General features: G+C 48.3%; 1 protein-coding gene across 1 annotated transcript; it reads right to left on the minus strand.

Moving 5' to 3' along the window:
* Window positions 1–1,126: 1,126 nt before the first annotated feature.
* Window positions 1,127–18,553, minus strand: Cd8b (CD8 subunit beta). Its single transcript, XM_048431869.3, has 6 exons — window positions 18,410–18,553; window positions 15,203–15,562; window positions 12,014–12,103; window positions 7,080–7,169; window positions 5,402–5,438; window positions 1,127–1,822 (listed from the first exon to the last, which is right to left on the minus strand). The coding sequence occupies exons 1-6, from the start codon at window positions 18,450–18,452 to the stop codon at window positions 1,810–1,812; spliced, it is 633 nt and encodes a 210-aa protein (XP_048287826.3). The 5' UTR covers window positions 18,453–18,553; the 3' UTR covers window positions 1,127–1,809.
* Between the last annotated feature and the right edge of the window lie 1,031 nt (window positions 18,554–19,584).

Below are 19,584 nucleotides of genomic sequence, written 5' to 3' on the forward strand. Positions count from 1 at the left end.
TCTGGTTTTCCACCTTCGCTTTGGGACCAGACTCCTGTCTTGATGCAGGAGTCCCTGGGCCTTAACTTCCTTCCGTGAGCAGCTGCTGAAACAGCTAGGGAGGGGCACATGGGGACACAGGGGATAGAGTTTTAGGGCTTTCGTCTGTAAAACCTGTTACCTACCAAGAGTTCCTCTCTGTAATTATCAGCATTGTACTGAGTATGCCTGTACTTTTCTCCCTTAGCTTATCACAAAAGAAAAACCAAAATACCAAACTTTACCAGAATGTCTGCAGAATCTCCAGGAACGTGATGGCTCCTAATCTGTGAAACCTCATTACACCATGAGAAAACTCATTCTTAAAAAAAAAAAAAAAAAAAAAAAGTTGTTTAGGATCATGTTTGGTAAGATGGCTCAGTGGGTAAAAGGGCAAACCCCATGACTGAGTACTGTACTCTGCCTGGAATCACAGGGCAGGGAGAGAATTAGTTTCTAAAAGTGTTCTTTCACCTGCAAGCACACATACACGCACATATACACACACATACACGCACACACTAAATAAAATATTTTTTAAATTGCCAATACTTGGGAGCCACAGGCTGGTAGATTTTTGCAAGTTTGAAGTTAGCCGCATATACATATTGAGTTCTATGCAATCCATAGCTGCACAGTGAGACCCCTCTCTCAACAATAAATAAATAAGTAAAACCACTCTATTTTTGCTAACAGACTCCAAAGCCTTCCAACGGCTGGAACAAACACCTGTTCTTTTCTATCAAAAGAGCTTCTAGTATCACTGCAGGTGTGTGTGTGTGTGTGTGTGTGTGTGTGTGTGTGTGTGTGTGTGTATGTGTGTTTGTGCGTGTGTGGCCCCGAGGCAGCATGGCCTAGCTTTGGGAGTCCTAGGTGCTTCCTAACTTCTTCATCCACAGTTCAAGTTAGGGGCACATTGTGTGTGACCAAATGAGGGTCTTAGATGTAAGATGAGAATACACAAAATAACCTCCCGAGCCCTGGGCTGGTGACTGAAACTTTGTGTGTTTAGGCTAGAGCTCTACACTCCCAATGCTTGTTACTTCTTTTTGACTAAAGTCAACACTTTTGCTGTAGAGGGGCTACCGTTAGATATCATAGGAACCTCTTGTATCTTTAGCATGGGACTTTATTTTTACAGCCATGACATTTTCATAACAACGCCAGAGAGTGGAAGAAATATCCAAGCAATGAGAGGAAGGAGCGAAGCTTAAGAACTTCCTAGTAGGAGATGAAGTAGAAGTCTCCTGACCTAACAGGCTCCCAGCCCCACAGGACGTCCTGAGAGACTAAGATGGTTGCCAAGAGCCCAACAACTGTTTGTAGGAGGCCTCTCTCACAAGCTGGCTTTTTCCTGTGAAGGTGGGCAGTCTTCTCTGGGAAGACCCAGGGTTGCCCCCCAGCTCTTTCCCATGAGAGGTCAAAGAGCCAAAAATGCTGCCCGTTCAAGCAACTTACAAAGATGGTGGCTGGAAGACCACCATCCAAGGTCCGGACCAAGAAGGGTACAAGAACCACAAGGGAGCCATGGTGGGAGTTCTTGGTTCTTCAGCACACTCTGTGAGTGACTCTGGGTTCTGGGGTCTTCTCCGGGAGACTCCAGGCGGACAGTCACGTGGTCCCCATGCATGAGGTCCATGGAGAGATTTGCGGCAGTTCAAGGCAGGTGATTTGAGCAAGGCAGTAGAGTTTCCACTATTGAATGAATCCCTCTCTCATTTGTCCAGATCTGCTTTTTACTGAACACTGTCACTGTCCTTTGCAGCCGGATATCAGTGCTGTGGGTGTTGATCATTTGTGAAACCTGGGAAGAAGCAGCAAGTTGTAAGAGTCTTATTTTCAGGCTAGCAACACTACATTTCGTGTAACAAAAACAAATGGGAGATGGAGGAGGAAGCAGGTCTGCCTGGGGCTGAGAGCTTTATATTAGGATGCTTTTTAGGGCCCATTTCAGTCATAACAAGGTTAAAATGCAAAACAAAAACAACAACAGAGAGAAACAAGCTACAGCAAAATCACACACAAATATAATTCCCCCATTTGTTGGTATTTTGAGACACGGTTTCTTTGTAGCTTTGGAACCTGTCCTGGAACTTGCACTGTAGACCAGGCTGGCTTTGAACTCAGAGATCTGCCTGCCTCTGCCTCTTGAATGCTGGGATTAAAGGCGTGTGCCACCACCGTCCAACACACAAATATAATTCAGAACCTCTCTAGTGTTGGGGCCAGTAGGATAGCTCAGTGGGCTAAAGTGCTTGCTCCCAAATCTGATGGCCTGAGTTCAATATCCAGGACCAGCTGTTCTGATCTGCCGTAGTGGACACGTACACACATGATAAAGAAATGTTTAGAACGACTGTTGAAAGCCCCTAGCTTTGAATGACATTGCTCTTTGAAGCACTTTCTAAGATGATCTGATGACAAGTGCACACAGGGCTGGGAGGATGTTCTATGACAGCACTAGGTGGGACTGCCGGCCTCAAGTTGCAGCCTGAGTCAGCTAATAGCCGATCTGTGAGACCCAAGGACTGCTGTGTTCATACCTGGACCATAACAGCTAGACTAGAAGGGGTTTTAAAGATTTGAAAGCCACAAACCGACTTTACAGGATCAGGAGTCCAAGATGAGCCAAGGCCAGTCTTTGAGATCCTCTCTCAACACACACACACACACACACACACACACACACACACACACACACACACACACACAGACTGTGCACACTCTCTGCCTCACTGGTCCATAGAACTCCTGGTTGCCAAATCTCAGGGTTCCATCTCCAACTTCTTCAAAATTGGCGTTGTCAGGTCACTGGGGAGCAGGTGGAAATGGAAGGGCACGTGGGGACAAATCTTTGGGAGTGACAGAATTAGAATGAATCTCTACAAAAGGTCCCAAAGGGGAGATTTCTGCACAAAACTCTCTGGAGGTCTAGTTTTAGAAACCCTTAAGTTATGGCTCTCGTCTGGTAGGTGAAGGAGGTTTCTAATCCCAGCCCACAAAGCAGAACTTGCTCACCGTCTAAACTAAATCGTAAATAGTTCATAAAAAACAGCAGTCAGGGCTGAAGAGACGGCTCAGTGGGCAAGATGCTTGCCACCAATTCGGATATAGGCCTGTCTCTCCCTTGAGCACAAGGCTCTATTGCCCTCTTTCATTTGGAGGTATGGTCTTTTCTTTCTTCAAGCGTGTGTTTCCCTTTGAACACATGATTTTTGACAAAAAGCAAAAAATATCAAATGGAAAAAAGAAAGCATATTTAACAAGTGGTGCCGGCATAACTGGATATCAACATATAGAAGAATGAAAATAGACCCATATCTATCACCATGCACAAAACTCAAGTCCAAATGGATCAAAGACCTCATTCAACATAAAGCCAGCCACACTGAACTTCATAGAAGAGAAAGTGGGAAGTGTACTTGAACGCATTGGCACAGGGAACCACTTCCTAAATAGAACCCCAGCAGCACAGACACTGAGAGAAACAATTAGTAAATGGGACCTCCTGAAACCGAAAGGCTTCTGTAAAGCAAAGGACACGGTCAACAAGACAAAATGACAGCCTACAGAATGAGAAAACATCTTCACTAACCCCACATCAGACAGTGGTCTGATCTCCAAAATATACAGAGAACTCAAGAAACTGGTCATCAAAAGAACAAATAATCCAATAAAAAAAATGGAGTACAGACCTAAACAGAGAACTCTCAACAGAGGAATCTAAAATGGCTAAAAGACACTTAAGGAAATGTTCAACATCCTTAGTCATCAGAGAAATGCAAATCAAAACAGTTCTGAGATTCCATCTTACACCTGTTAAGAATGGCCAAGATCAAAAACACTGATGACAACTTATGCTGGAGAGGTTGTGGGGAAAAGGGAACACTTCTGCGTTGCTGGTGGAAATGAAAGTTGGTACAGCCCCTTTGGATGTCAGTGTGGCGATTTCTCAGAAAATTAGGAAACAACCTTCCTCAAGACCCAGTAATATCACTTTTGGGTATATATTCAAAGGATGCTCAATCGTGCCACAAGGACATGTGCTCAACTGTGTTCATAGCAACTTTGTTTGTCATAGGCAGAACCTGGAAACAACCTAAATGCCTCTTGACCAAAGAGTGGATAAGGAAAATGTGGTACATTTACACAATGGAGTACTACACAGCAGAAAAAAATAACGGCATATTGAATTTTGCAGGAAAATGGATGAAGCTAGAAAACATTATTTTGAGTGAGGTAACCCAGACACAGGAAGACGATTATCACATGGACTCACTCATAGGTGGTTTTTAAACAAAAAACAAAGAAAACCAGCTCACAAATCACAATCCTAGAGAACCTAGACAACAATGAGGACTCTAAGAGAGACATACATGGATCTAATCTACATGGAAAGTAGAAAAAGACAAGATCTCCAGAGTAAATTGGGAACATGGGGACCTTGGGAGAGGGTTGAAGGGGAGGGCAGAGGCAGGGAGGGTGCAGAGAAAAATGTAGAGCTCAATAAAAATCAATTAAAAAACATAACAATATGTGTGTGTGTGTTGAGGAGCAAATTGAGATGTTTGGCAGGCAGATGTGAAACCGCCTCTATGTTGAAGAAAACATCAGATCCAAGGGCTGGGGCCGGGCTGTTGGCAGAGCACTTTCCTGTGTGCACCAAGCCCCGAGTTTGATCTTCAGCGCTCATATATATGTTACACACATGCAGTCCCAGCACTCAGGAGGTGGAGGCAGAAGGATCAAAACAACAACAAATCAAATCCTGACCCAAAACAACAAATCAAAGTCAAGAACACTGTCTGAGTCTGAGGATGGGATCCTAGACCTGTGGTCGGGGATCAACCACAGCCTCTGTCTTGTACAAACCTCGGGCTCTTGCTAAGGGTTGATAGATACAGTGGACCGTTTTGGTTTTTTTTGTTTTGTTTTGTTTTTTCTTTCCTTTTTTTTCATGTATTTTAGATGTAGCTGGCTAATTATTTCTGATGTAGGGTTTGTAGCCCGGGCTGGCTTGGTACTATATAGCAGGGAATGGCTTTGAATTTTTTTTATTTATTTGTTTTTGTTTTTTAAGACAGGGTTTCTCTGTATAACTTCTCTAGCTGTCCTGGAACTCGCTTTGTAGACCACGTTGGCCTGGAACTCACAAACTCACAGATATTGCCCTGCTTCTGCCTCCCGGTTGCTGAGATCAAAGGCATGCATCATCACACCTGGTGATTGAGTTTTCTAGTGCTGGGGTTATGGGAGTAAACCACTCTACTTGGTTTCCACAGTGCCGAGGATCGAACCCAGAGCTTCGGGCATGCTAGGCAAGCTTTTTGCCCAGTCATCCACATTCTCAGGCCCCCGTGACGTTTTGGAGATCAGCACTTACTGTTTCATGAAGCGAATTCGGGCTTTCCTGCGAAGGCCTGGAGGAGCAGAGCAGAGAAAAACCAGTCAGCACTGGTTGGTCAATAGCTAGCATAAGTCCACAGAGACCGAAAGGAAGATAGCAGGGTTAGCCAACAGCACATCTGGGATGCTAGTGTGGGCCCCAAATTCTTCACATTTTACACTTCTGTTTGCTTTTATAGGTTAAAAATATTTAAAATTATTCATTCATTCATCCATTTATTCCACATTTTTAACAGCCTTGACGCAGGCTCCCAGATCCTACTCCTACTTTTATATCCATCTTACGCGTGTGGAAACTGAGACACAGAGCTTGTGAATTGTCAGACGACTTGCCTAAAAGCTATGTAGTTAGTGCCAGAGTTTCAGTGAAGTTCTTCTGCTCCAGTTTGTACCTTAAATAAACTTTCCTGGGCACTGGAGGGGGCGGAGCTAGCACAGTGGTGGGATACAAGGCCTTGGGTTCAAATCTCAATAGCACAAAATAAATATCATTGCATTTGCACCAGGCCAGGCACGAGAGCTCAGAGGGCATCCAAAGCAGCGCATGCCTGCTCCTGATCGGATGCAGGAAGAAAGAGAAGTGCATTGTGTTTACTTCACAGAATGTTTTTTATTTGCTTTTGAAACAGGATCCTAAGGGGCCCAGGTTGGCCTCAGACCTCAGATTCACTATGCAGCCAAGGCTGGCCTTGAACTCCTAATCCTTCTTCCTTTACCTCCCAAGCACTGGACTGCAGGCCCGTGTGCTTGGTCCAACCCGACCACTGGGGTTCTTAATAGCGTACGCAGGCTTGTGTGAGGATAACAGTCTACCAAAGTGTTCATGCCCTCGGCTGCTGTTCTCTGAGGAGGAGGCCCACAACTGTCAAATTCACAGGACTCTGCGACCTTGGGAGAGTTGAGAGCCTCTGATGTGGCTGGTGTCTCTGATGTCTCCTCATCCCTTCATAGATGCCCAGGAAGGAAAGAGATGTACTCAAGGTGGTAGGCGTGAATAGAGTGAGCACGGGTGGTCTGGCCTTTCCTCTTCTTTTCTGTCCTTTCTATGAGGCCAGTGCCCACAGAGCCCGGGGGACAGAGGAGCTGAGGGCACAGGGGGCAGCAGCCATGTGAGTCTCCCTGAAGTGCCACCAAGCAGGGGTGTGGACACACACACTTCTAGGAACGCCACGCAAAGGCCACAGATAAGGTCTTTGGGGCACTGGGCTTTCATGTCTACTACCCACAAGCACCCATCTACGCAGCCCATGGGCCCTGAGGACATTTAGATAGCAGCCCTGCTAGGTGGCAAAGTTCTATGCTTGGGTGTGCAATTGAGACCCATTGATGACAACGTGAAAGTCTTTTGAGGAAGGAGTACTTCAGCGGGCTCGAGCCTAGGGTTTATCTGACTGCAGACACAGGTTGAGGCTCACGTTGGCCTCCTGGGTCTGTGGGATGGTGTCTCCATGGTAGAGAGTATCCAATACGCCCTGGGTCCAACTTGCCGCTCTCCCGCAAAGTCCCTCAAAGACAGGAAGAACCACCTGCAGAGCTGTATGGTTTGTTGGGGCAAATTCGCCATTTACTCTGCTGCCCTAGTGGAGGAAGTACACCTAGGTACACTTCAGAAAGCGAAATGGGGGCCCCACAATGTCCTGTAAGCGTCAACTCACAGTGGAAGTGGACAGCCACACTCAGGGACACCAGGAGAACCAGGATGGAAGCCACCAGCAGGCTGAGGGTAACGAGGCCACACGTCGTGCCTGAAAAAGACACACACGACACATGTTATGTACTCAGTACAGATTGAGACACAGGCAGGGGGCAGGCCCTCCGCCCAGAGTGTGCCACTGGTTGACTTGTTTGTTTTTGACATGGGTCTCACTACACAGCCCTCATTTGGTAGCCCTGGCTGTCCTGGAACTCACCGAGATCTGCTGGACTCCCCTTCCAGAGGGTAGCCCCACTGGTTGTATTTTTAGCATACCTCCTTCTGATTGATTTTGAAATTCACTTTAAATAACACAGAGGTAATTTTATATAGAAAATGTCATGTTACATCCATATCTTTAAAAATGTCAATAAAACTTGGGAGCTGTTTATGTTCAAAGGAATTAGATACATCTCATGCCTAGTAATAAAACTGTACTATTCATTCGAAAAACCCTTTATTCGGATTTCACAATATACAGCTGTATTTTCATTGGTCTTTACACCTGGTTGGAGTGGTCACAGAACAACATTAATAGTTTCGTAAGCCTCCCCTTTGCATCTAAACTCAACTTCCACAGGCATGCACAGTTTTCATTGTTTGCTCATATACGAGTATGTGAGTGTGCATACATGGTGTGTGCACATGTGTGTGAGCGCAGAGAGCCAAGGAAGATAGTAGGTGTCCTGCCCTACCACCTCCTACCTCATTCCTTTGAGAGAGACAGCATCTTTCACTGAGCCTGGTGCTAGACCGGAGGCCAGCAAGCCCCAGGGGTCTCCTGTCTCCACAGCCCCCTGGTGCTGGGTTACAGTGTCTGTTGCCATGCCCAGCTTCTCATGTGGGCGCTCATGGTTTAAACTCAGGGCCTCATGCTTTTGCTGTGAGCACTCTGCCCTGAGAAATCATCTCCCTGGCTGCTGTCTCTCTGTTTTGATTAGTCTCTTCACGGAGGTCAAGGATGGTCTTGAACTTCTGATTTTCCTGTCTCCGTCTCTCAAGTACTGGAACTACACTTGTGGGCCGCTATGGCCACTTCTGCCGGGCTAGGGATTGAACCCAGGGCCTGTGCAAGCTGAGCAAGCACTGAGCTACATCCCCGGCCCCTCAGTTTCTCTCTCTTTTTTTTTTTTTTATCACAGTGGGTTGTACTGTGTTCATTTTTTTTTCCCTGCAAATGCATCCCTCCCTTTAATTTAAATCACACTGGCGTGTTCTTTTCCCCAGTGGAGACACGGGTGGTTCTGGGGATGTGCCACTGTTTATTTAGCCGCCAGCGGGAACTTAGCTGTTTCACGTACTTTACTTTTAGAAACAGCGCCGTAGAGAACGTTCTGGCACGTTTCTGTATGCAGGTGCCTTCCTGAGGCAGAAGCTGAAAATGGGGAGTACAAAACCACAGACTTTGTCCATTCTGGTTGTAATAGACTGTCAGGTGCCTCTACTTCCACTCCTGCCCAGTGGGGCACCTCACTGGCCCTTGTTAATGGTGTTTTAGCTTTTGCCAGTCTAGAGATTTTAGTGCAGTTCTAATTCTGTGTGGGCTCTGGCCTGTTTGCTTGTATTAGCCGCTTACATGATCGTTTTTCTGTGATTTGGGTATTTGTTCACTTGTCTAGTTTTTGCATGCTATAGAAGCTGGGTGGTGGTGGTGCACACCTTTAATCCCAGCACTCGGGAGGCAGAGGCAGGCGGATCTCTGTGATTTTCGAGGCCAGTGTGATTAATTTCAGGACAGGCTCCAAAGCTACAGAGAAACCCTGTCTCGAAAAACCAAAAAAGAAAAAAAAAATGTTCTGGAGCCTTCTTCAATACTCTCTGGCCTCAGATCAGCCCCATAGTTGATTTCCCTAAAGGGCTGAGGTGCAGAGTCAAGCCCCAGGTTTGGGCTCTTGGTTGAGAAGTCTAGAAAGCCCTCTGCAGGTGACGGAGGAAGAGAATTTTGGACAGTGCATACCATGCGCCAGGGACAGCGTTAACAGAAAGCTTCAGCTTTAGAGGGTAGAAGGCAAGGAGTTCTGTTAGCGCTGTCCCTGAGGTGGAAGCCAGAGATGCTGTTTTGGTTGGAGGAACATGGTTATTTATTCCAGCTAATTGCTGCCTCTCTATATACAAAAGGTCTCTCTCTCCTTTCTTACTTTCTCTCTCCTTCCTTTCCTCCCTCTCACTCTTCTTTTTGGCCCTACTCTCTTCCCGTTTATGTGTGTATATATCTATGCTTGAATGTGTGGGTTTTTAATTCATTTATAGACAGGATCTCATTCTGTAGATCAGCCTGGCTTAGAACTTTCTACGTAGTCCAGGCTAGCCTCAGACTTACACTGAGCCTCCTGCCTCATTCTCTGGAGTGCTGAGATCACATGCAAGAACCACCATGCCTGGTTATTTATTTTTTGAGACATTATCTCATTATGTTGCTCAGACTACTCCCAATTTATAAATTCAAATAATCCCCCTGCCTCAGCCTTCTAAAAACCGAGACCAACAAGGGCTGTATTTTGTGGGGTTTATATTTTGTTGCCTCTCGGTTCTTTTAATCAAGTTTTCAGGGCATAATATGTTATAAAATGAAATCACTCTCTCTTCCCCTTCATATTAATAACAGGCTTTCTATTTGGGTTTTTTTTTTGGTTAATGTTTTGATTTGTTTGAGACAGGGTTTCAGATAGCCCAGACTGGTCTCAAACTTGCACTGTAGCCGAGAATGACCTCAAACTTCTGATTGCTGGCCTCACCCACCCTCCCAAGGGCTGGGATTGTAAGCATAAGGCACCAAACCCCTATGGAGACCTCAGGAGGCAGGAGGCAGCCCCCTCCCTGTCTCCCTGACCCTGCAGGGACGCTTCCTCTGGGGCTTTTCTGCCAGCTGCACCCAGTAGTCCTGGTGACGTGGTTTGTACTCTGGGTAGTGGCAGATGGAACTGTTTGTCACCAGTAACTTTTGGGGGGTGGAAGTCAGTATTTTTCCAGAGCACATTTGAGCTTATGGCTTCAAAGGTACACGTGTGCCTACTCCAGATGAGATGCCTGGTGTTCACTCGCTAGACCCCCTCACCCTCGCCCTCACCCTGCCCCCTTTGTGCTAGCCTCCGCTAGACACTGAGACGGAGAGAGTGAACGGCTGGTGCTTGACCTGGAAACTTTGCTTGCTGATAGCTTGTTTGTGATATGATTTGCAAACCAGAAACTCCACCTGTTTATAGAATGTTGAGCAGGGTGTACATGTCTGTATTCCCAGAACCTGTGTGAGCCTAAGGCAGAAGGATTGGGAATTTGAGGTCAGCCTGGGTTAAAGTTAGTTCCAGGCAGCCTGGGTCTACACGGAAAAGCCGTGCCTCAGTGAAAACCTAGAGCACACACAATGGTTTTTAGAATCTTCCTAGAGAGGCGAAGCCATTACACCGTCTAACTTTGGGACACTTTGAGAGTCCCAGAAAAAAACCAAACTCTGTACTGTGAAGATTTTCTCATTGCTCCCCAATGCACTACCTTCAGGTGGCTTTTCATCTATTTCTGTCTGTGTGACCTTCATCCCCATGGACGGTTCACATCTATGGAGCCATACAAAATATGGTCTTCATTGCTGTCAAGACAGGGTTCTCTATGTAGCCCTGAATAGCCTGGAACTTGTTTGGTAGACCAGGCTGGCCTTGAACTCAGAGATGTCCACCTGCCTCTGCCCGTGAGTGCTGGGATTAGAGGCGTGGGCCACCCCACCTGGTTAAAATGTGTGGGATTTGTTTTTGGGTTTTGTTTATCATAACTGACCTTTCACTGTATTGTCAAGACTCACCCAAACTTAAGCATGTATCAGTATATTATTTGGGGGGAGGACGTTGAGACAAGGCCTTCCATAGCCCAGGTTAGCCTCAAATGTGGCATGCAGTTGAAGACAGCTTTAAACTCCTGATCCTTTTGCTTCTACTTTCTGAGTGCTGCGATTACAGATGTGCGCCACCACAGCTGGGCTCACTCTTTCTTTCCTGCTTTCTTCCTTTTTTCATCAGGGCTTCTCTTAATAGCTCAGGTTGACCTTGACTTGTGATCTTGCCTCAGCCTCCTGAATGTTAGGACTACAGGCATGAACTGCCATCCCTAGACAGTACTTAATTATTTTTTTAAAACTACATTTATTGATTGATTGAGTGTAGGGTGTGGGCATTTGAGTGCCGTGGTATACACGTGTGGAAGTTAAAGGACAACTTGCAGGAGTAAGTTTTTTCTTTCTACCATGTGGGTCTCCTGCACTGAACACAGTCAGGCTTGGCACCAAGGGCTGCTGCTTTTGGAGCCATCTTGTGAGTCCAAGTATTTCATTCTCTGTGTGTCCATGTGTTACATGGATCTTGTTCTCTCTCTCTCTCTCTCTCCCTCCCTCTCTCTCTCTCTCCCTCTCTCTCTCTCTCTCTCTCTCTCTCTCTCTCTCTCTCTCTCTCTCTCTCTCTCTCTCTCTCTCTCTCTCTCTTCTCTTGGAGCTGAGGGCTGAACCCAGGGCCTTACACTTGCTAGGCAAGCGTTCTACCACTGAGCTAAATCCCCAACCCCTGTATCCTGTTTTGTTAGCCTGTGCATAGTTGAGGAACATCAGGGCTGTGTCTGCTTCTCTGGCTATGATAAATTGTGCTGTTGTGAGCACCTGCGTGCAGTGTTCGGGTGGCTGTATTTTCCTTAACGTCTTATTCTGTGATGCTTTGTGAGTGTGGCCTCACTAGACTGTGACTTGCTGTCATATTCAGTGTCCCTTTCGTTGACACCAGCTTGGGGCTAGAGAAATAGGCAGCAGAATGAAGACTTGGCAAGTGTTTGTAACAGAGAGAGGAAGGGGTGAAGGGAAAAGGGGGAAATGAAAGTGGGGAGCTGCCCTTTTTTCTGTGGGTGCAATGATGGAGAACTTACCCTTCTGGACGTTTAATTGGAGGGATCGGCACTGTTTCTTCCTGATGACAGTTGTCTTGGTGGGCTGGGCAGATGTAGGAAGGACATCAACTACAGAAAGAAGCAAGACCCATATGTTAGCCGCGTAAGCAGCAATTCTCACAGGCAGATTGTGTGCCTTCCTTCCAGGGCTACCACAGGGCATCAGGTCCCAGAGCACAAAAATTCAGATCTGATTTCTCAGTTCTCAGATGAATGTAGAGCCTATGTATGGGCATAGCCTGGTGTCCTGGAGAGAGGCTATGGAGCCACCAGACACGAGCAGAGCCATATCAATAACTGTGCAACCTGGGCTGTCATCTGTTCCTCAACTTCCCATCTGTTGTAAAGAAGATGATTACTGCCAGGCAGTGGTGGTACATGCCTTGAATTCCAAAACTTGGGAGGCAGAGGTAGACAGATCTCAGTGAGTTCGAGGCCAGCCTGGTCTATAGAGTGAGTTCCAGGACAGCCGGAGTTACACAAAGAAATCTCGAAAAACAAAAATAAACAAACAAACAAAACCCCCAAAGAAAACAAACAAAAAGATGATGGTTTCTATTTTGTTGTGAGATTCAAGAGAGCAGAGTACCTAGCAAAGCAGGCAGTAGGCGTGACTATGCTTGGCAGATCTCAGGCTGAGGTCCTTGGTCCAGCCAGGCATAGCAGCACACACCTTTAATCCCAACACTTGAGAGACAGAGGCAGGTAGATCTCTGTGAGTTTGAGGAGGCTCATCTGGTCTACATGACAGTCAGGGCTATGTAGAAAGACCCTACTACAAACAAGACAAAGCAAAGAAGACCCCTTGGTCCTTTGCATGACCAAGTTCTCAGCCACCTTGCCAGTCTGACATGAACACCACAGCTAGGAGAGGTGGGTAAGTGAAAGGCTGGGACTCCAGGCCTTCTCCTTGTCCTCGATGCCCCTGCTCATCTCACACTGAGGGGTTGGGAGAGGGAGGTAGGAGAGGACAGTCGAACTGACACATTGAGCAGGGAGACCATGAGGTTCTGAGGTGTGGCATACCGGACCACCCACCCTTAAATTTTGCTGACCAAGGAAACGAATCTCCTGCACCCTACATCCAGCGAAGTAGTAGGAGAGGGGCTAGGAAAAACCGAAAGATCATTTCCCATACCACCTCTGGCAAAGCATTAACCGCATTAGGTCACCGCAAGGCTTTTGGCCATTAGTGCCAAGGAGCTGTTGTAAAGTGACAGCCAATGGCAGTGACAAGGTCCAAAGGTCGGGACCTGCTGGGTGTTGAGTCCTTTTGTGCTTATGACTCCTAAACTGAGTCCATTTGCCTCATCTCACACTCAGAGAAGCAAGAGTCTCTCAGCTGCTCTGTGGCGAGCCTAGCGGGGAGCTAGCTGGAGCTGCAGGGTCTTCACTGGCACAGCAACCTGGGTCTGCTGGGGCGATCGGGACAAGAGGAGGTTGCTCTGTTTTAAGTTCATCTTGGTCTAAGTCAGGTTCCCGTCATTCCTCTTGATCTGTGAGTTCAACTGTCTCTCCCTCTGTCTCCCCCTCTCTTTTTTGGGGGGGTGGGGAGGGACAGGTCCTTGGAACCCATAGTGTGCTTGAGGACCTGAACAAGGCCTGTTTTCCCCAATACTCTCTAAACCACCCAAGTTTCTCCTCTAAAACTCTTGGACCCTCCAGTCTGGCAGGTAAGTTCAGGCTCCGGGTGCCCTTGTCACTGGGAAGACACTGCTGATCCTGGGCAGCTGGGCAGCACACAGGACTCAGAAACATGGCAACCAGGATGGGTAAAGAAGAAAAATTATCTGCTCTTATTTCATGTCCACCTTTCTCAGACCCTGAAGCACTGGGAAGGCATGTGGACCATAGAAACAAAAGCAAAACAACAACAATAACAAAACAAACAAACAAAAAAACAAGCACAACCCGACCTTACTCCTCCCCAAACCGCGACCATGTAAGACCAGAGAGTAGAGAGGCCATGGAGACCTCGCCTAATTTTTGTTTTCCATGTTGCTTTTCATTATAACTCTGGCCTTATCCCAACAGTCTCTTTACCTCCTTGCCCGAGTGACCCTACTTCTGGGGGTAACTGGGGTGCTCTTGTGACTTCCAGCCCTCAGGCGAGTGGGAAGCAAGACAGTGAGAAGCCCAGTCCTGGGTTGAGCTGGAGAAAGAACCACAGCCAAACGCTGGCCTGACAGAATCTACAATGATCACTTTTCACCCCAAGAGATGAATCCTTACTGTCCAGGGTGGCTAGTCTGGACAGAGATGTGTTACACATAAAATAGGCACCAAATACCCTGTATGAAAAGTAGGTTACCTGCCAAAATGCTAATACTGTTTTGGTAAGCTGGGTTCAATAAAACGTGAAATTCATTTCACTTATTTCTTATTATTTAAAAGCCTCTCAGAAAACAAAGTCATGTCTATGACTAAGGTACTTCTGCATATGATCGTTAATTAACAAAACTTCAGCTTCCAAGAACTAGAGGTGGGTCAGCAGCTGCCTTGTGCAGATTTGGAAACTGAGGCTGTGGGGGGGGGCGTGTAATGGATTGGTAGCCTGGCTAGGCCTGGGGTCCAGTTTGTTTATACCCCTGAAGCCCCAAGTGTGGAACTGAGCCATAGAACCCCACAAAGAATGCTTAGGGCAACTGCTTCTCTGCTCTCTCTCTCTCTCTCTCTCTCTCTCTCTCTCTCTCTCTCTCTCTCTCTCTCTGTGTGTGTGTGTGTGTGTGTGTGTGTGTGTGTGTGTGTGTGTGTGTGGTGTGTGTGTGTGTGCCCAGGCAGTGACAGTCTGTATGTACACTCAGGGTTCCTGAGATTGTGTAAGGGCAGGGGCACCACTGTGTTTCCATCAGAATCACAAGCACCCACTTTTGACTGTCCTGTCTGTTTTCACCTCATCTGCTTCCCATCCAAAGTGGAAATGGGATATACCATTTGCTGGGTGGATGGCAGCATTAAGGGACACAGCTACATGCATCCCTCAAAGGTCGCTTGGCCTGGGTAACTCTCTGTGTATTTCCTATTAGTCTTAGAGGTGGCATGATTATTCATGACTTCAGAGTGAGGCTCACTGAGTGTGTGTGTGTGTGTGTGTGTGTGTGTGTGTGTGTGTGTATGTGTGCATGCACATGCTCACGTGCTCCTTCATAGCCTTGAAAGCATTCTTACCCACTGTCAGCTTTGTCCCTTTCCCAAAGATCAGCTGGGGGCTCCCGATCATCATGCAGAAGTAGGTGCCACTGTCCTCCAGCTTCAGTCTCGTGAGGTTGAGGATGGACCGGCTCAGATGTGTAAACACAATTATGTGCTCCTTCTTCACCCCTTCACCGTACACAGCAATTCCTTTGGAAGGATTCCAGGAGACCAGGAACTCAAAGCGCTTGTCCTTGGATCCCCGGCGCTGTCTCAACCAGTAGATGAGTGAGGTCCTAGGGAGGGTATTAGCTTCGCAGGATATTTCTGCCATTTGATTGGTTAGAACTGTTTTGGAGTCAGGGGTCTGAACGAGGGCAGAGCTGCTCCAGAGAACTATAGGAAACCAGAAGAAGTAAACCAGGCTGGTTATACACATGAATCTCAGCTCTCTGCAGGCTGCAGCAGGAGGATCAGAACTTCAAGTTTGGTTACAGTGAGTTCAAAGCTAACCTGTGCTACATAAAAACTTGCTTTAAAAAATGAGTAGGGGGAAGGCTCGTGATATAGCTCAGCAGCTAAAGGTGTTCACCATCAAACCTGATCTCTTGAGTTCAACCCCTAGAAACGAGAAGGAACAGAAGACACTAGCTTACATTTCTGTGTGCAGTGGTGGGGCCTCGGAACCCGAATGAGTTTGTATTGGAGGCCAGGACAGAAGAGTGCCCGGAGAAAGAGCTGGGGTGTTAACCCCAGTCAGTGTCTTCCAATTCACAGGCATTGCCTGCACGGGAGGTTCACTGTGCTCGCCTTTACCAAGGCCCTGGCTGACGAGCTATTGCCACCTGTGGCTCTGGGCGTAAATCATTTTAAGCAAGTCTCACACTGGCTCCAGGATGTTTATCCCCCTTCCCCAGATGAGCAAACACTGGCATGAAGTTAACTTGCTTGGAGTCTCACTGAATCACAAAGAGCCCATGTCAAAAGCCAGTTGAAAGCCACCTGACTGTGACTCTGCGTAGATAAGCCTTTGGTAGCTCTAGGCAGTCTAAAGCAACCCAGGGCAAGCTGGGAGAGGAGTTTGGAGTCACAAGCCCAGTGAAAGGCTGGTTTGGACAACGTGAGATTCTGGACCTAGGTAAAGGCGCTGCTGACCCTAGTAGGTCGTTACTCTCCAATCCCGCAGGGGACCTGACACTGACTTCTTGCCCCTTGGGGCAGGACAATCATTACAGAGACCAGATTGACAGTCCATTTGTCTCGGATGAGAAGACTGGGCAGGCAGAAGGAGTTGCAGGCATGGCTGTGCACAAAGCTTTGCCCTTTAGCAGTCATGGGACCTCAGAGGTCACCAAGTCCATTGTCTCCTGTGAAAGAAGGGTCAGCTAGGCCTGCCGCTGTCGTCCTGCTTGCTGCTGAGGATTGGAAAGAAAAGAAAAAAGGCAGGCGTGCTGGTGTACACTTGAGAAGTTGAGTCAGGAGGATTGCTTTGTGTGTCAGGTCAGCCTGAAGTCACTACCTAGCGAATTTCAGGGGGAAGAAAAGGAGAGAAATCATATGTGAAGGGCGAAGCACTCACACAGGTCGTCATACGTGGACCGTGGCGGTGCCTGTGTGAAGCAGACAGGTGAATTCTGCTGGCAGGTCTATGGTCTCAGGGGATGTTCTAGGCATCCAGTGAAGTCTCAAGGAGGCTCCCACTAAGTTTCTTTCACATCCAAGATCATGTGGGTTCCAACAGAAACAGAAAGCCTTTTTCTTTGGCTTGGAGCCGAGGGACATAGCCAAGATATAATACAGCGGACAGGACCGACTGAGCAGAGCCCGGAGGGTGTGTGAGCCGGGGAGAATCAGCTGCTTGAGTTAATGGCACCATCACGGTATCTAATTGTGGCTCAGGCCTTCGGGCCCCATCACAGCCTTCCCTAGGATTGATGTGATGAACTAAATCCAGAGTCCACTCCAGACCACTCTGAGCGTCCCCTGCGGCTCAGGTACCACTACATCCCCAGCCCTTCCCTGACTATCGGACTACCATTTGTGTGCCCTCGCAGCCATTTGTATTGTTTGGGGTCACTGGCCTCTCTGGGGAAGCTAATGTGAAGTGAGGATGTCGGTCTGTATGACGGCGCATCAGGCATAGCGTGTGTGCTGTCTGATTTAATCGTCACTAAATCCTGTGGGGAGAGACTCTTTACACGGTGGCGAACAGAGCTCGAGGGAAAGGAAGGTCACACAGCCTGCGTGCAGTGCACTTGGTCCTAAACCTAGGCCTTGGGCCTGAGGCGAATGAACTCAGCCACTGGACTGAGACCTGCACACAAAACGGGGCCACAAATACACAGACGGCAGGAACCCTTCCAGAGAGCCCGGAGGACAGGCACGGCCAGGCTTCAAGTCACACATGGTCTCATTTTATCAGTTTGGTAGCCCAGGATTCCATTTTCTGAGGGACTTGGCATTTCTAGAATGATCAGCGGTAGCTTTAGAGGCTTGGATTGCCTCCTTTTCATTTGTGACGTAGTTGAGCTAACCAGGTCAGAGGCAGGGGCTGGCATGCCCTGGCTCCCTCAACTGTGTAATCAGTTTTGGACTTTAAGTGGTGCCAGACCAGCGAAGATTTGAGGAATCTTTCTCTAAAAAGCCTGCTGACTGGGTCTGATCACAATGACAGACTTTAGGCGGCACGTCTGTGCCAGCCCCAATATCCCATCTGCAGTGCCCAGTGCTGCTTCTTGGGGGAGCCATGCTACACAAGACCCTGAAACCAGAGGACACTGGAGAGTAGGTGGTCATAGTGAGCACCCTGGGCAGAGCTAGCTCCAGCAATGTTTGTCCAGTTCACTAGAAGCACTTCCCCGGAAGTAATAAGAGTGTGTGTACAGACCCTGACCTGGGCCAGACGGGGCCTCTGGGAGCTGCATGGGGCACTTCCCTGTGTGCACCCTGAACAACTACGTTTCCTCGTCAGTTTTGGATTTCTCACTCCTCTTTATTTCTTCTTCCTTTCCTCTCTCCCTTTCTAGTTCAGGCTGTGGGACAGAGCTGGCTTCTGCCCTAGGTTTCTCAGACGTCTCTGGGAAATGAGCTCCTGGGAGGATTCTCCCCATGGTCAGGATCTGTGCCTCCCCACCTGCGCTGTTCCCTCAGCCGGGCTCCTGTCTGTTCCTCCTGTTGCTAAGACTGCCAGCTCTAAGTGCCCTGCTCCAGGGCAGGCTTGCGCTAGCCCCCTCTGGGTCTTACCTGCCAGCTTCACACTGAAGACCAGCCAGAGCCATGGCTGCATCTTGGCACTCCCTCGGGGCTCCGTCAGGGTGGGTTAGGAGCTAGGGTAGGCCGGTGAGGCACCCTGAGTGTAAGGAAGGTGGGGTGCTGATGCAGTAAGAGGGCGGGGCCACCAGGGAGGGGCAGAGTCGTGTGTGTGTGTGTGTGTGTGTGTGTGTGTGTGTGTGTGTGTGTGTGCTTGACGGCCTTCGTCTTCATCCTCGATAGCATCAAAGGCTTTGACTTTTCAAAGAGGCTGCCAGGACTCTGCTTTCTGGTCAGGAAGTGATAGCTGTCAGTCAGGTCAAGCAGTTCTACCTGTGTAATACTTCTTTCCCCTGGGAAGGGCTCAAGACAGAACCCAGATACCCGGTGTCAAAGGTCAGCATTCTCCAGGACTCCCGGCTCTGTGAAACTGGGCTAGCCTAACTCAGACACTCTTTAGTTTCCTTCTGAGCAGGCTGGAGGAGGGGTTCATCTTGGTTTGAGGACAGTTCATTGTGGTTGGGAAGATGTGGTGGCCGGGGACAGAGACTTTACATCTGTGTAACTCAGGAAGGAGGAGAGCGACTGTGGAGAACCTTCTAGTGCCAGAGTTCAGCTGGCCCTGGAGTGAAGGAGACACCCTGTAAAGCTAACTGACACAGAGAAATGGGAGCTGGGGTGCTGCCGAGGGCCCAGACCTTGCCCGAAAGTAAGACAGAGTCAGACCCCAACCTTCAGACCCTAAGAACTGGGGCAGGCAGTGTCTGTGTGTCTCCCCAGTTCTGCCCTGCCTCACTGCGCTGTTCGCCTCGGGGCTTCTTTGCCAGTTTTGAGATCAAAGCCCCATAAAGAATCTGGGAAGAACTCTTATCAGGGAGACCTGGTTTGGGCTGCGGAGGTTGGCAGAGGTGAGTTGAGGGGGGCTGTGGTGGTGGTGGGGGGGTGGGGGAACGTCGATGATCCGTCTGCCGGGGAGAAGGAGGATGAAGCCATGCGAAGACCCCGCAGAAGGCCGCAAGTGGCCGCAAGAACCAGCCAGGCAGACCATGCACACTGGGAGCTCAAGGGTCAAACGAGGAAATGGGGCATCACTGGCGGCTAAAGCTGGCAGTGGAGTAAAACCACGGTCTCCATAACGTCCAAATCCGCTATTCTTTCCACCCCACTTC

This window comes from Myodes glareolus, chromosome 6 (assembly GCF_982192425.1).
Source record: "Myodes glareolus chromosome 6, mMyoGla1.1, whole genome shotgun sequence".
In the NCBI taxonomy this organism is placed as follows: domain Eukaryota; kingdom Metazoa; phylum Chordata; class Mammalia; order Rodentia; family Cricetidae; genus Myodes; species Myodes glareolus.